The sequence below is a fragment of the Boleophthalmus pectinirostris genome, unplaced genomic scaffold (assembly GCF_026225935.1).
Source record: "Boleophthalmus pectinirostris isolate CB_2022bp ecotype Guang Dong unplaced genomic scaffold, ASM2622593v1 HiC_scaffold_3, whole genome shotgun sequence".
NCBI classification, from domain to species: Eukaryota; Metazoa; Chordata; class Actinopteri; order Gobiiformes; family Gobiidae; genus Boleophthalmus; species Boleophthalmus pectinirostris.
The window spans coordinates 18,807,310-18,818,574 of record NW_026571299.1 but is presented as its reverse complement, the minus strand read 5'-3'; the positions used below and the strand labels follow the sequence as shown (position 1 = coordinate 18,818,574).

General features: G+C 36.5%; 2 protein-coding genes across 3 annotated transcripts; one reads left to right on the top strand and one right to left on the bottom strand.

Annotated features, from left to right (window-relative positions):
• Positions 1 to 8: 8 nt before the first annotated feature.
• Positions 9 to 1,618, top strand: thoc7 (THO complex 7). Its single transcript, XM_020930961.2, has 8 exons — positions 9 to 160; positions 388 to 508; positions 597 to 724; positions 815 to 901; positions 1,074 to 1,131; positions 1,197 to 1,263; positions 1,355 to 1,424; positions 1,497 to 1,618. Exons 1-8 carry the CDS (start codon positions 142 to 144, stop codon positions 1,556 to 1,558), a joined length of 612 nt encoding a protein of 203 aa, XP_020786620.1. The 5' UTR covers positions 9 to 141; the 3' UTR covers positions 1,559 to 1,618.
• LOC110165773 (interferon-induced GTP-binding protein Mx-like) lies at positions 788 to 10,459 on the bottom strand. Of its 2 annotated transcripts, none has more exons than XM_020930960.2 (12): positions 10,178 to 10,458; positions 8,578 to 8,715; positions 8,342 to 8,496; positions 7,556 to 7,694; positions 6,838 to 7,036; positions 5,871 to 5,949; positions 5,664 to 5,786; positions 4,752 to 4,893; positions 4,531 to 4,689; positions 3,338 to 3,414; positions 3,013 to 3,264; positions 788 to 2,154 (listed from the first exon to the last, which is right to left on the bottom strand). In XM_020930960.2, exons 1-12 carry the CDS (start codon positions 10,362 to 10,364, stop codon positions 1,930 to 1,932), a joined length of 1,875 nt encoding a protein of 624 aa, XP_020786619.1. In that variant the 5' UTR covers positions 10,365 to 10,458; the 3' UTR covers positions 788 to 1,929. The 2 variants fall into 2 exon arrangements, with proteins under 2 accessions (XP_020786619.1, XP_055016611.1); XM_055160636.1 differs by lacking the exon at positions 788 to 2,154 and adding an exon at positions 2,743 to 2,897 and having other exon boundaries at positions 10,178 to 10,459.
• Between the last annotated feature and the right edge of the window lie 806 nt (positions 10,460 to 11,265).

The following is an 11,265-nucleotide window of genomic DNA, read 5'->3' as shown; positions in this document are numbered from 1 at the left end:
TATTATTTTTTACTTTAGTGTCAGTTTATTTTCACCCCATGCAACAGTACAACTATCTGCGCCATACTCCGTGCCACTAGGAGGCGATAATGCTCCTCAAAACCACTGCGAACAAAACAAAGAGAAGAGTCCGGTCTAAACATGGGAGCCGTCACAGATGGTAACATTATTTTATAGATTGTTAAAATTTTGAAATACAGTATACAGCGGGTGCTTGAAATCAAGTATGCTTTTTACATGATATGTTATTGCATTGTCGTAGAATCCAAAAATGTGGGATCTGGGCAAATCTTGGGGCTATGCGCTAACCGTGTGCTAGCCTACCGCTGCTAACATTGTGCTTGGGTTTTCTGTATAAATCTATAATGGTCTGTTCCTTGTACACAGATGAAGTTATTCGTAAACGCCTTCTCATTGACGGGGATGGAGCAGGAGATGACCGCCGGATTAACGTGCTCCTAAAAAGTTTCATTAAATGGTGCAATTCTCCTACCAGCCCAGAGGAAGGGTCAGTCAGAGAGCGACACAAAACTTTATATTTTTTGCCTAATCAATGCATTTCTTACATATGACTCGTGTTTTGTGGTTTTGTTTAGATTCACACAGTATCAGAGGATGCTGGGTACGCTGGCTCAATGTGAGTTCTCAATGGGGAAAACCTTGATGGTGTATGACATGAATCTTCGAGAAATGGAAAATTATGAGAAAATCTACACAACTATAGGTAAAATCCGACGAAACGCATATTTGTGAAAGTACTTTATATAAAAAGTAAAGAATTATAATGTCATTTATATTCTTTGTTTATTTGTAGAGCAAAACATCACATCTGCACATGAGAAAATAGCTGAATGCAAAAAAGAAATCCAAAGAGCCAAAAGAATCCGAAAGAATCGACAAGGTAGCAACGTTTACTTACTACTTATTCACATACAGTTTCTGCCAACAACATGTCTCCCATCTGATTAACTAAACTGTCACGAAAATTGAAAATAATTCTTGAACTTAAAACTTCACCATGTGCTCATTTAATGTATATATGGCAGTGTAATATCCATACTTTTGTTTTACAGAATATGATGCTCTTGCTAAAGTAATACAACAACATCCAGACAGACATGAAACTTTAAAGTAAGTTTTTTTTATGAAGTAAATGTGTGTAATTCTTTTTATGGTAACACTTATCCTTTTTGCAGACAGTTGGAGGCACTGGACAAAGAGCTTCAGCAGCTGTCTCATATTAAAGAAAATGTAGATGCAAAGGTATTGTGTGTGTATATATATATTAGATTTTTTGAGCAACACTATTTTACCTCATCCGGTCAGATTAAATCGATCTTTTCAATTATTTCAGTTGGAGTTGAGGAAAAAACAGTTTCATGTGCTTCTTAGCACCATACAAGAACTTCAGCAGACTCTTGAAAGTGAGTAATTATCTGATTATCTAATGTAAAATATAGTTTATGTAATTCTTAATATATCTTTTTGTATTTTAGATGATGAGAAATCTGACAATGATGACATTAGTCAAGGGAGCCCTGTTGACAATGGGGAATGAAAATGTTCTGTAAAGTGTTTTATTTTTATATGTGTTTTTTGAATAAACTTCATTCTTCTATGTTTTCTGAGATTTTCTGCCTACAGATTGCTTCATACAAACCTACTAATATTGCTCGAGAACCTGTCTATAAGTAATATGTAATTTCACAAAATAACCACCAGGGGGCAGTATTGCTAACCAGGTTTAAATGTGAAAGTTTAACATTCTTGAGCAACACCATAGTGAAGGCATTATAAACTCTAACCCTGCCCATTTTTTCAGTAGTTATGGATGAATATATTGAATTAGTTGTGTGAAGTAGGCAGAGGCTGAATGACTGACAGTACTGACTTCATTATACAGTATATCATATAAATAATGTGTGATAACTAGAACTTAACTAAATATGCACGGGCCTTCAAGAGGCGCTTGTGACGACTTTGCAAAGCGGCTCGTTTGGTGCCGATGTCATAATCTTCTTTGAGCAAGAACTCCACTTGTTCCTTGTCTTGAAGCATCTGCAGCATCTGCCTCTGAAGTTCCACAGCCAATTCCTGCAACATTTTGTAACGGATGACCATCGGAATCTGGTCTGCTAGACGTTGGCTTGCAATCTATGGAAAAAAAAATATATAATAGGCTACATTTAGGCAGATTTTAATTTTTATATTTTATAAAATGTTTGGTCCAGTCCTCCTTCCACAGGGGATCCACTTCCTGTTAATAACTGCAGAACTAATAGGCCTTGTCTTTTGCTTTTAGGGAAGTTTCAAAGCGTCATTAACGTTTTTGTATTTTATCAAAACAAAAAGATATTTTAGAAACCTGCATGTATAACCCAAGGTCTTAATTTTACATATAAGTGCAACTAAGTAAACAGGGACAGGGATGTGGGCGAGGATAGGGCATAGGTGAATGTACAAAAAGCCTTGAATTTTGGACAATACAGGGAGCCCATTATAAGAAGTTGATTTTGGGGATATCCCCATAAACGGTATTTTCATTATCAGATATTTTACATCAGTGTTGATTTATATGGCATGTGATAAAATAACTGACACTTAATTTCAAACAACAGTGGGATATATGTAGAAGGGTGCAAAAGATAGATATTCTAAAATGTTGGATGTATTTAAAGATACACTATGCAACTTTTTGGTTGGGGTTCTGCCTGGTATTTTCCACAGTATGACACAAACAGCTCTACCATACATTTATTCAATTACAGGTGGTTTTATAGCACAAAAATATCTAGAAAAGCAGGCCTTCTGACTGTGAGCTTCGTAGCCTCTCCACAGATCTGACTTGTACCTTGGTCTGGTTTGGTCTTCATGAAGATTGAAGTTTTTATACCATACTGTGAAACATTCCAGACAATATATGACAGATAATTCGTAGTGGTTCCCCAGTAGAGGAATTCTTGTAAAAGTCAGGTATTTCAGTGGAGAGATTTACTATTGAAAATAACTTACTTGGTAATAGGATTTTAGGTGTAACATGAGTTCTTGGAGAGTTGCCTTGTTGTCCATGTAGTAGACAATGCTCCTGTTTTTGTGGAATTTTGGGCGTCTTTCTTCCTCCTCATCCTCTTCTCGCTTTCTCTCACTCAGACTGTCACTGTAGGTCCTATCCTGGGTGTAGACTATCATCTCCATTTTGAACTGAGTGCGCAGCATGTCCTCTGCAGTGGTCTCCTTCTCCTGTCTAATAGATTCAATATGGTTCTAACAAAGATAGCAGAAAAAATGTTACAGTATAATACTCACTGAGACACAAAAATACATTACAAATAAATACCTTGGCTGTTTTCAGAAGGTTTGGAAATCCTGTGAAGCTACTTTGGGCCAACTGTATGAACACCTTCCGAACAGAATCTGTAAGACATTTGGTTGACATTAGGTTTTTATAGTTTTGCACTTTAAAATTGGGTATCTGTTGCAAATCTGCTACTGTGATTCTACTCAAGAAGTCAAGAAGTTTTCCATGTATTTATGGTGACAGAATTGCCTGGCATCCAGAATACACACTTCTTCAATACTTTACGAAGGTTATCTGACCAGCCAAAACCACACGCCTTGACAATACTTTACAAAGACGAGTGGATCTACTGTAGAGCCATATCCTGTCTCCCCAAATTCAGAGAGTATGATTAACATGGCTGCTTACACATAAAAAAAGGAGAAAAAAACAACATAAAGAACTGCGAAACAGCATAGATTTTCTCAGAATCAACAACTGAAGCACCAAACTATTCTCAGGTAATAGAAGTTATAAAGGCGAATTTGTTCTGAATGTTACTAGAATTTTTAATTTGAGATAAGAGACACATGTTACAATGAAGTGGCTCTGTTTGATCATTTCAAGTTTGGACAGATGGTTTGATTCTAGACCCTTCTGGATTCTAACAAAATGTACAGTAGAAGAGACTGGTCAGGTAAGGTAAATCTTGTCAAGTTGAGATGAGTGTGATTGCCAGGTGTATTAGCCAATCAGGGACGTGCATTATCTAACCATATCAAAACAAATAAGGCTGCTTACAAGAAAATATAACAAGAAATAACAGAAAAATAACAGAAGGGGCTTTAAAACATCACAGATTTCTGCTGAATCAATGAGAGAATCTGAGGTGAAAAATGTGTAAAATTAATTTGTGTTCACGTCCTAGAATTTGATTGTGTCATAATCTCAAACTGAGTGCAGCGGCAGCACTTTCTGAGGAAAAATTCATTGTTGTTTATTTATGATAACAGAAAACATATTGAACTTTGTGTCAGTTTTTGTTTCAGGTGAATAGGCCTAGTAATTACAGATATATTCACCAAGGAAACCAAGTAAACAAATCTTGCCAAACAAAAAATTCCAAACAACAAATCACTTATATAGCTCTTTTTTTTTTTTTTTTTTTTTTTTTTAATATAAGGATTTCTAAAATGTTAAGGCACGTACACCCGACCTATTAGAATGAATGAACACTATAGTCAGTTTCATACCTCCTGCCTCCTTGAGCCTTTTGATAGCAGGTTCCTCCAACTGCTTGATCTGTTCCTTTACCATGGCTTCGAAGGTTTTATAGTTAATAAAACCGGGCAGCTCCTTCCCCCGATACATATCTTCATAGATTTCCACCTCTTTCTGAATTTTCTCATTAACTGCAAAAGAACACTGTCATTTCTATGTTGCTTTCATAGAGAAAATGAATTATAATACCTACAGTGATTCCCTGATCTGTCCAAAACAGCTTTCCATTTGGCAAAGTCTTTCCTGAGTGTAGAAAAGACATTGAGCTTGTCTCCACACTTAAGTTCATCTCCAGTGGTTAAACTGAGGGCATCTTGAGTGAACGCTGTTACTTTCTGAAAAATGGAATTGAATATTAAAGGTACATTGTGTAACTTTTGTGGTGAAGTGTCCATCACCTGCTTGTTTCTATGGATATATCATTGGTCTGGTCTTGGTCTGGTTTGGTCTCCATGAAGATAGAAAGGTTTAATACCATACAATAAAACATTCCAGACAAAGCAACAACATCTCCATGGAGAAAAGCATTTGATGGACCACCAAAAAGTTACACAATGTACCTTTAAGTAGTAAGTAATGCAGAGAAGTATTATATTACTATATTACACTATATTAAACTATATTACATACAATTCATAAATATTATTACGAGAATCTATATAAGTTCGACATGGCTCTATAATCAGAATCAGTATTACTGTCAAAAACAAAATTCAATAACTACAAACTTGCTTTGGCGTTATGGTGCAGCATTACACAAAGATGATAAAACATAATAATGACATTCATTCGAATAATAGACTTAAAGGATTACATCTATAAAAAGCAACAATTCCTCATATACAATACCTAATTTGTCTTTATATAAATATAATAATGCTTTAGCCACAGTGTATGTCCTGTGTGCTAGGGTGTGTTCTTGTATTAGACTTGGTTTAGTCCTAATACAGGATGTACGATGTTAAATCAATGACCTCATTATGTTTTATGTCCATCACTGTCTCCTCTGTGTCTTTGTCCACCAGTTTAGTCAAAATTAACAACAATAACAGCTTCAGAGTGTAAAATAAAGACAGTATCTAATCCTATATTCTTAAGGTCTTACATCTATAAGAAAGATGAGCCTCTCTCCTGCATCAGATGGAGGTCCAGTACCGTATTTCTCCAACTCCACCTGTGTTTCCTTCAGTTTCTCTTCTATTTGTTGTTCAAGTCGAGGAAGAGACCTCTGCAAAGCATGATGGCACACAAATGTAAAACAGTCTGTATTATAACATGATTAATTATGATATTTATGTGAATGACAGCCCACCTCAATATGACACACCAGCTCCAAGGTAAGCTTCTCTGCCAGCCTGGGGACTGTAGCAAACCCTTCCTTGTATAGAGTACTGAAACAAAATAAAACTTTGTACATGCATACTGTACTAAATACTTGAATCCTGTAACTGCTTGCTCAGTATTTTGTTACTTCTACATGATTTGATCTACATACAATCTTCCAATTACACATATGCCATCAACATTCCCTAGGGATATTATGATAACTGTAAGCACTGCTCTGTCTGAGGCTTTGTTGAACTTTAATCTGAGATTTATTTTGACACAAATTTTTCAGTTAGTCAGTCACTCTTCAACATTTTCTAACGCCTATTCAGGGCCATGAACACTTGTATTGATTACAGGATTCTGAAAATGTGCTGCACAAATCCAATTAGTATATAAAAAAAATTACATCATTTTGAAGGCCAATAATTTTGGATATTCTTGTTGAAATAATTTACAATTTCCACAGAATCTATAGAAACAGATCGAGATTTTATATTTAATGTTTCATTGGTGTTCTGTTTTCAGGTTGAGCCATAGCATTTAATCCCAAAGAGAAGTCATTTTGCATCTTGGAATATGCTCACACATAGTCACCCAAGACTGTGCAGCGTGCCTTCAATGCAAAATTTGGAAAACATCACCAAGTGGCAAACAAATTTGAACCTGGTACCAAAAATGTAAAGAAGAAGACTGCTTATACAAGGCTAAAGGCTCTGGTAGACCATCATCAGCATCAGAAGGGAAGGTTGAAAAGTCCGTAAGGAGAACAAGTTTGGAAACCCAGATTCCTCAATTGACGGTTTGACGTAGATCATTTAGCCCTGCATAAGCTGCCTTCCCCTTTATATGTGCTTATATAATGGCATATGGGTTATTAGAAAGTTTGTCACCTCCATGGACACAAGCAGGTGACAGACCCTCCACATTTGCACATTAAACAGCAAACTTACTGAAAAAAAGCATGGTCCCTAAAGAAGACCTCCTCCTTTCGTATGGCATCTGGCAGAGATACATTGTCTGTGATCTCCTTCTGACCTCGGCACCTGACGATCATAAACCCTTTTGTTAAATGGATGACCTCATTATGTACTATGTCCACCACTGTCTCCTCTGTGCCTTTGTCCACCAGATCTGGTTTAGTCAAAATACCTAAAACACAAAGTGAACATGTAAGTCAGGTAATTAAAGGGCCCATATTTTAAGTGATTTTCTGATCTATGTTCTAATGTTGTTTTCTCATCACCTGGAGTTGTTTTTTGTTTCATTCACACACATTGAACACATGAACCCTGCATATTTATAATTCTTCTCTCAAACTGAAAACACTCTGTTACACCTTGTTGATGTCATGTGGTAATACAGGAAATGCTTCACTGTGTTTTTAAACTCCATACACTCTACCAATTAGAATCATATGGATAATTTCAGCCCTGGAATTGTCAGTCTGTACTGGAATAAAGTTAAGAAGTAGCTGCTAACTTGACTGAAACTACTGCTTCATGACATTACAGGGGGGAATAGAAACATTTTGAGTTTTGGATATGTAGATAGACTAATAATAACAAACTCAAAATGTGAAATGAATGAAACAAAACTCCAAAGCCAACAAAAATCAATTTTGTGTAATAGGACCTTTATGTCTATTCTATTTATTTTTATGTGTTTTACCCAAAGTCCTTTCTCCATCAGGATCCACTTCCTGGGCCATCTTCAAAGCCTCTGTCGTGGCTATGTCCACATTACAAGGGACAACCACCAAACTGATTGTCTCTTGTTTTTTGATGAACCGCCAGATGAGTCTTTTTATCTAAAAAGTAACCAATACACATTACATTACTTTTAATTTTTTAATCAACAGTAAACTCGAATAAGGCTGCACAATTAATCACAATCTGAATGATCACGCTAGAGAAGTTTATTTTAATATTATTTAGGTAATTGAATGTCTGTGTCTGGAGACATCAACATTTTCAGTGTTTTAATAAAAACTACAATACAAAAATTACAGTATACCATATTCTTGTATTAGATTAGATTAGTAGTTCATATTCCTTCTCCTAATGTTAATGCTCTTGGACGTGTTTTGTGAACTTATGCAGCCCTGAACTCAAGCCCTAAATACTGTAATAGTAAAATGATGTGTTATAGTTGACAAAAAGAAATTCTTACTAAAGACATCTCCTGTTGATCAATTGATCGACTAAAAAGGGGCAGGGGCATAAGTGCTCAAAACTGCACTCAGCTGCATAGAGTTTATACAAAAACAACTTATAATGCAGAAAGACTTATTAAACTTGTGAGTCATCAGTTTAATCTGCTTTTTACATATAAATACCAAAAATAAAACAAATCTTCAGATAACTCACTCGCTCACTTTTCTTTTCTGCTATTGTCCCATAAATCCTTATAATCTAAATAAATAATAATGAATTTGAATCACAACGCATTACTAACAGTTTCTCCGATGTCCTCTCTTTGGCCCTGGACAGCCACACGGGTGATTCCAGGGAGGTCGATCAGTGTGAGGTCTGGAACATCAGGAGAAGCAATCTCCAAAGTAATGAGATCTTCACTAATGTCCACCCCTTCACCAGCGAGAATGTTCTGAGCTGGAGTTCATAAACCAAAAAGACAAATACATAGCATGAGAAACATAACACGTCAGTTGTGATGTTTAATTGAAATCATACCTTCCACAATCTTCTCCCCAACAACTGCTGGATCTTCTAATTCTTCTTCGTGATCCCGATATTTAATTTTTCCATACCACTCTCCTCCAGCTTTCTTTCGCTTCATCTTCAATTCAAGGGGACATCTTGTCACAATTCCTGTCATGGTGGAAATAGGATAGAATATGTTAATTTGCAATAAACTTAATGTAATGCTTATAGTGTAATAGTTGTAAAAACAAGACCATTTATAAATTATATACATTTATGATACAATATTACTACTGCTAAATATATAATTCATTCAAAAAAGAATTTTCATTTGACTGGTACATGATTATTATTTGCATTACATGATTATATTATATTATACTATTTTCTGCTATTGTGGAAAAAGTTTGGTTGGATGAAGCACATCCGGTTCGGTGAACAGCAGGGGAAGCTCTGGTTCGGTCTCGGGTCATTAAAACCACTCGTTTGAGAGCTGAAGAACCGACTGTTTAATTTACTCAAGTTTTATCCTCCTTTATCAGGGGGCATGGTTGTAACAATGACATATTTCCTGCTCAGGTGACCTAGGGTTATATTTAGAATCTTAGAATCATACACACACATCACACATTTCCTGGAAATCGAAACTTAACCATGTACCATATGACATATACCTGCCTGCCTTTGAACCTATATCTGAATATTCAATCATGCTGTTGGTCTAATTATAAAGGATGTACATAATCCAGATCTGATGAGTGTGCACACAGACAATTGAATCCTCACAATCTGATAAATGTATAAATAACTGGATAAACCACTAGTACAGGTTATGTAGTAAGTGACAACAGACAACATCCAACGTCACTTAACAGGTCATTTGCAGTGTCTCTCTCTCTCTCTATACGCCAAATATTTTAAATATGTCTAAATAGTTTGCATGATAATGTCATAATTTAAATTGGAAACAAGTCCAGTGTCATAATTACAGAGATATCAAGGCTTAAACCAACAAATCTGCAATCTGTTAAATATCAAAGGGTTCAAAGAACATCATTACATTATAGAATCCCTATAGTTTAAAATTAGGATATCTACGGTATCATTTGCTGTTTAAAAGACACTAAGTTCAGTGTCTTCTCTATCAGCATTAAGAAACAAAAGTGAAATTATTTTAGTCTCAGATAGTGGTGCCATTGGGCTCTCCAACTCCAAAGGTGTGATTGTTATCTTATGTCTTATGGTTCATATTTAAAACCATGAGATTCATTTGGCAAATTTGTGGACCCAGTCACTTTCAGATCTTGGTCCTCAAGGTTCAACGTTTGATGATTTTTATTTGGGATATTTCTTTAAAAAACAGTAAATCTCCCATCGAGCTAGACATGTGCCCTTGCCCACCATCTGAAATTATGCCATCATGAAATTGTAGAACGTGAAGGGCTTTTCTACCACAGAGTCCTGACATCCAGCTCAACTGGATTCTCACGTGAACGCATCCTATTGGTCAAGTTACATTTATAATTAGCCTACGTCAGATATCGGCACAGTATTAACCTTATTATTAACACACAACTCGAACGCTATTTAGATGACTTATATTATGCAGTGGTTAGATCATTACACTAACCCTTTCCTCTCGGCAGCGCCACTCCGGAGAGCGCCTCCAGCACAGAGCTCTTCCCCGAGCTTTGGTCTCCGATGACGGCGATAGCGGGCAGCGCCAGGTCCTGCTCCACTCCCAGAGAGCGGAGCGAGTCTATCAGATCAATGCAGGGACGCACTTTCTCGTCGAAGTGTTGACTTAGCGTGTTCATGCTGGCGGCTGCTCATCAAAAAACTACTATTCCACACAGCAGCCTGCCTTAAGCAACTTCTTCTCTAGACTTGAAGAGAAGAGTGCCCGCCCATCAGCGTACGGGGAAATAGAAACTTACCCGAGACTTCTATTATGTTGCAATGGGAATTTAAAGGATAAAACTATAGGCTTGGCTGGATGTTTTTTTATAGGGTTGGTCTAAGCTGCTTTGCGATTCTAAGTCAGACGGGATGCTTTAAAAAGCTACTCGTGAAAGAAAGCAGCTGAGTTTCGTTTTACAGAAAGGAGACCTAAACATTGACACCTGAATCCATCCAGTCCTGGGAGAACAAGAGGCTGTCAGTACTGAATGGTCTTGTGCATGGAAGATTGTCCTAAACCAGACCCCAGTAGCCTTTGAATTTAGGCTAGGGGTGAAGCATTTATGTTAAGTCCGTATCACATCAAAATATAGGCGTATGTTATTCAAGTTAAGTTAAAGGTGCATTGTGTAACTTTTGTCTGTTACCTGCTTGTTTCTATGGATATGTCATTACTCTGTCTGAAAACCACAATATGACATTAAACAGTTCTACCTTGCATTTATTCAATTATAGATGGTTTTATAGCTATAGAGCAACAGCATTCTGACTGAGTGGGGTTGCCTCTTAACAGATATGATCTTTAACCTGGTCTACTTTGGTCTCCATGAAGAAAGTTTAATACCATCCTGTGAAACATTCCAGTCAAAGAATTGGCATTTCCATGGAGAAAAGCATTTGACGGGCCCTTTTGTTTTGTTTATTTATTTATTGATGAGGCTAGTGGTAGGATTGTCACACTACTTCATAAGATCATCTGAATATTATGCATACAGACAACTACAGGTCTCTAAGAAAATAGCCAAAGTTACCAAAAAA

What these genes read in the sequence shown, in the direction of transcription:
- thoc7 (XM_020930961.2), top strand. An exon ending in AAGAAAATGTAGATGCAAAG is followed by an intron (nt 1,264 to 1,354) that starts GTATTGTGTGTG and finishes CAATTATTTCAG; the next exon opens with TTGGAGTTGAGGAAAAAACA. An exon ending in ACTTCAGCAGACTCTTGAAA is followed by an intron (nt 1,425 to 1,496) that starts GTGAGTAATTAT and finishes TTTGTATTTTAG; the next exon opens with ATGATGAGAAATCTGACAAT.
- LOC110165773 (XM_020930960.2), bottom strand. Translation starts at nt 10,364, where the DNA reads ATGAACACGCTAAGTCAACACTTCGACGAGAAAGTGCGTCCCTGCATT. An exon ending in TGGGGAGAAGATTGTGGAAG is followed by an intron (nt 8,497 to 8,577) that starts GTATGATTTCAA and finishes TATGAACTCCAG; the next exon opens with CTCAGAACATTCTCGCTGGT. An exon ending in TGATGGAGAAAGGACTTTGG is followed by an intron (nt 7,037 to 7,555) that starts GTAAAACACATA and finishes TTTGTGTTTTAG; the next exon opens with GTATTTTGACTAAACCAGAT.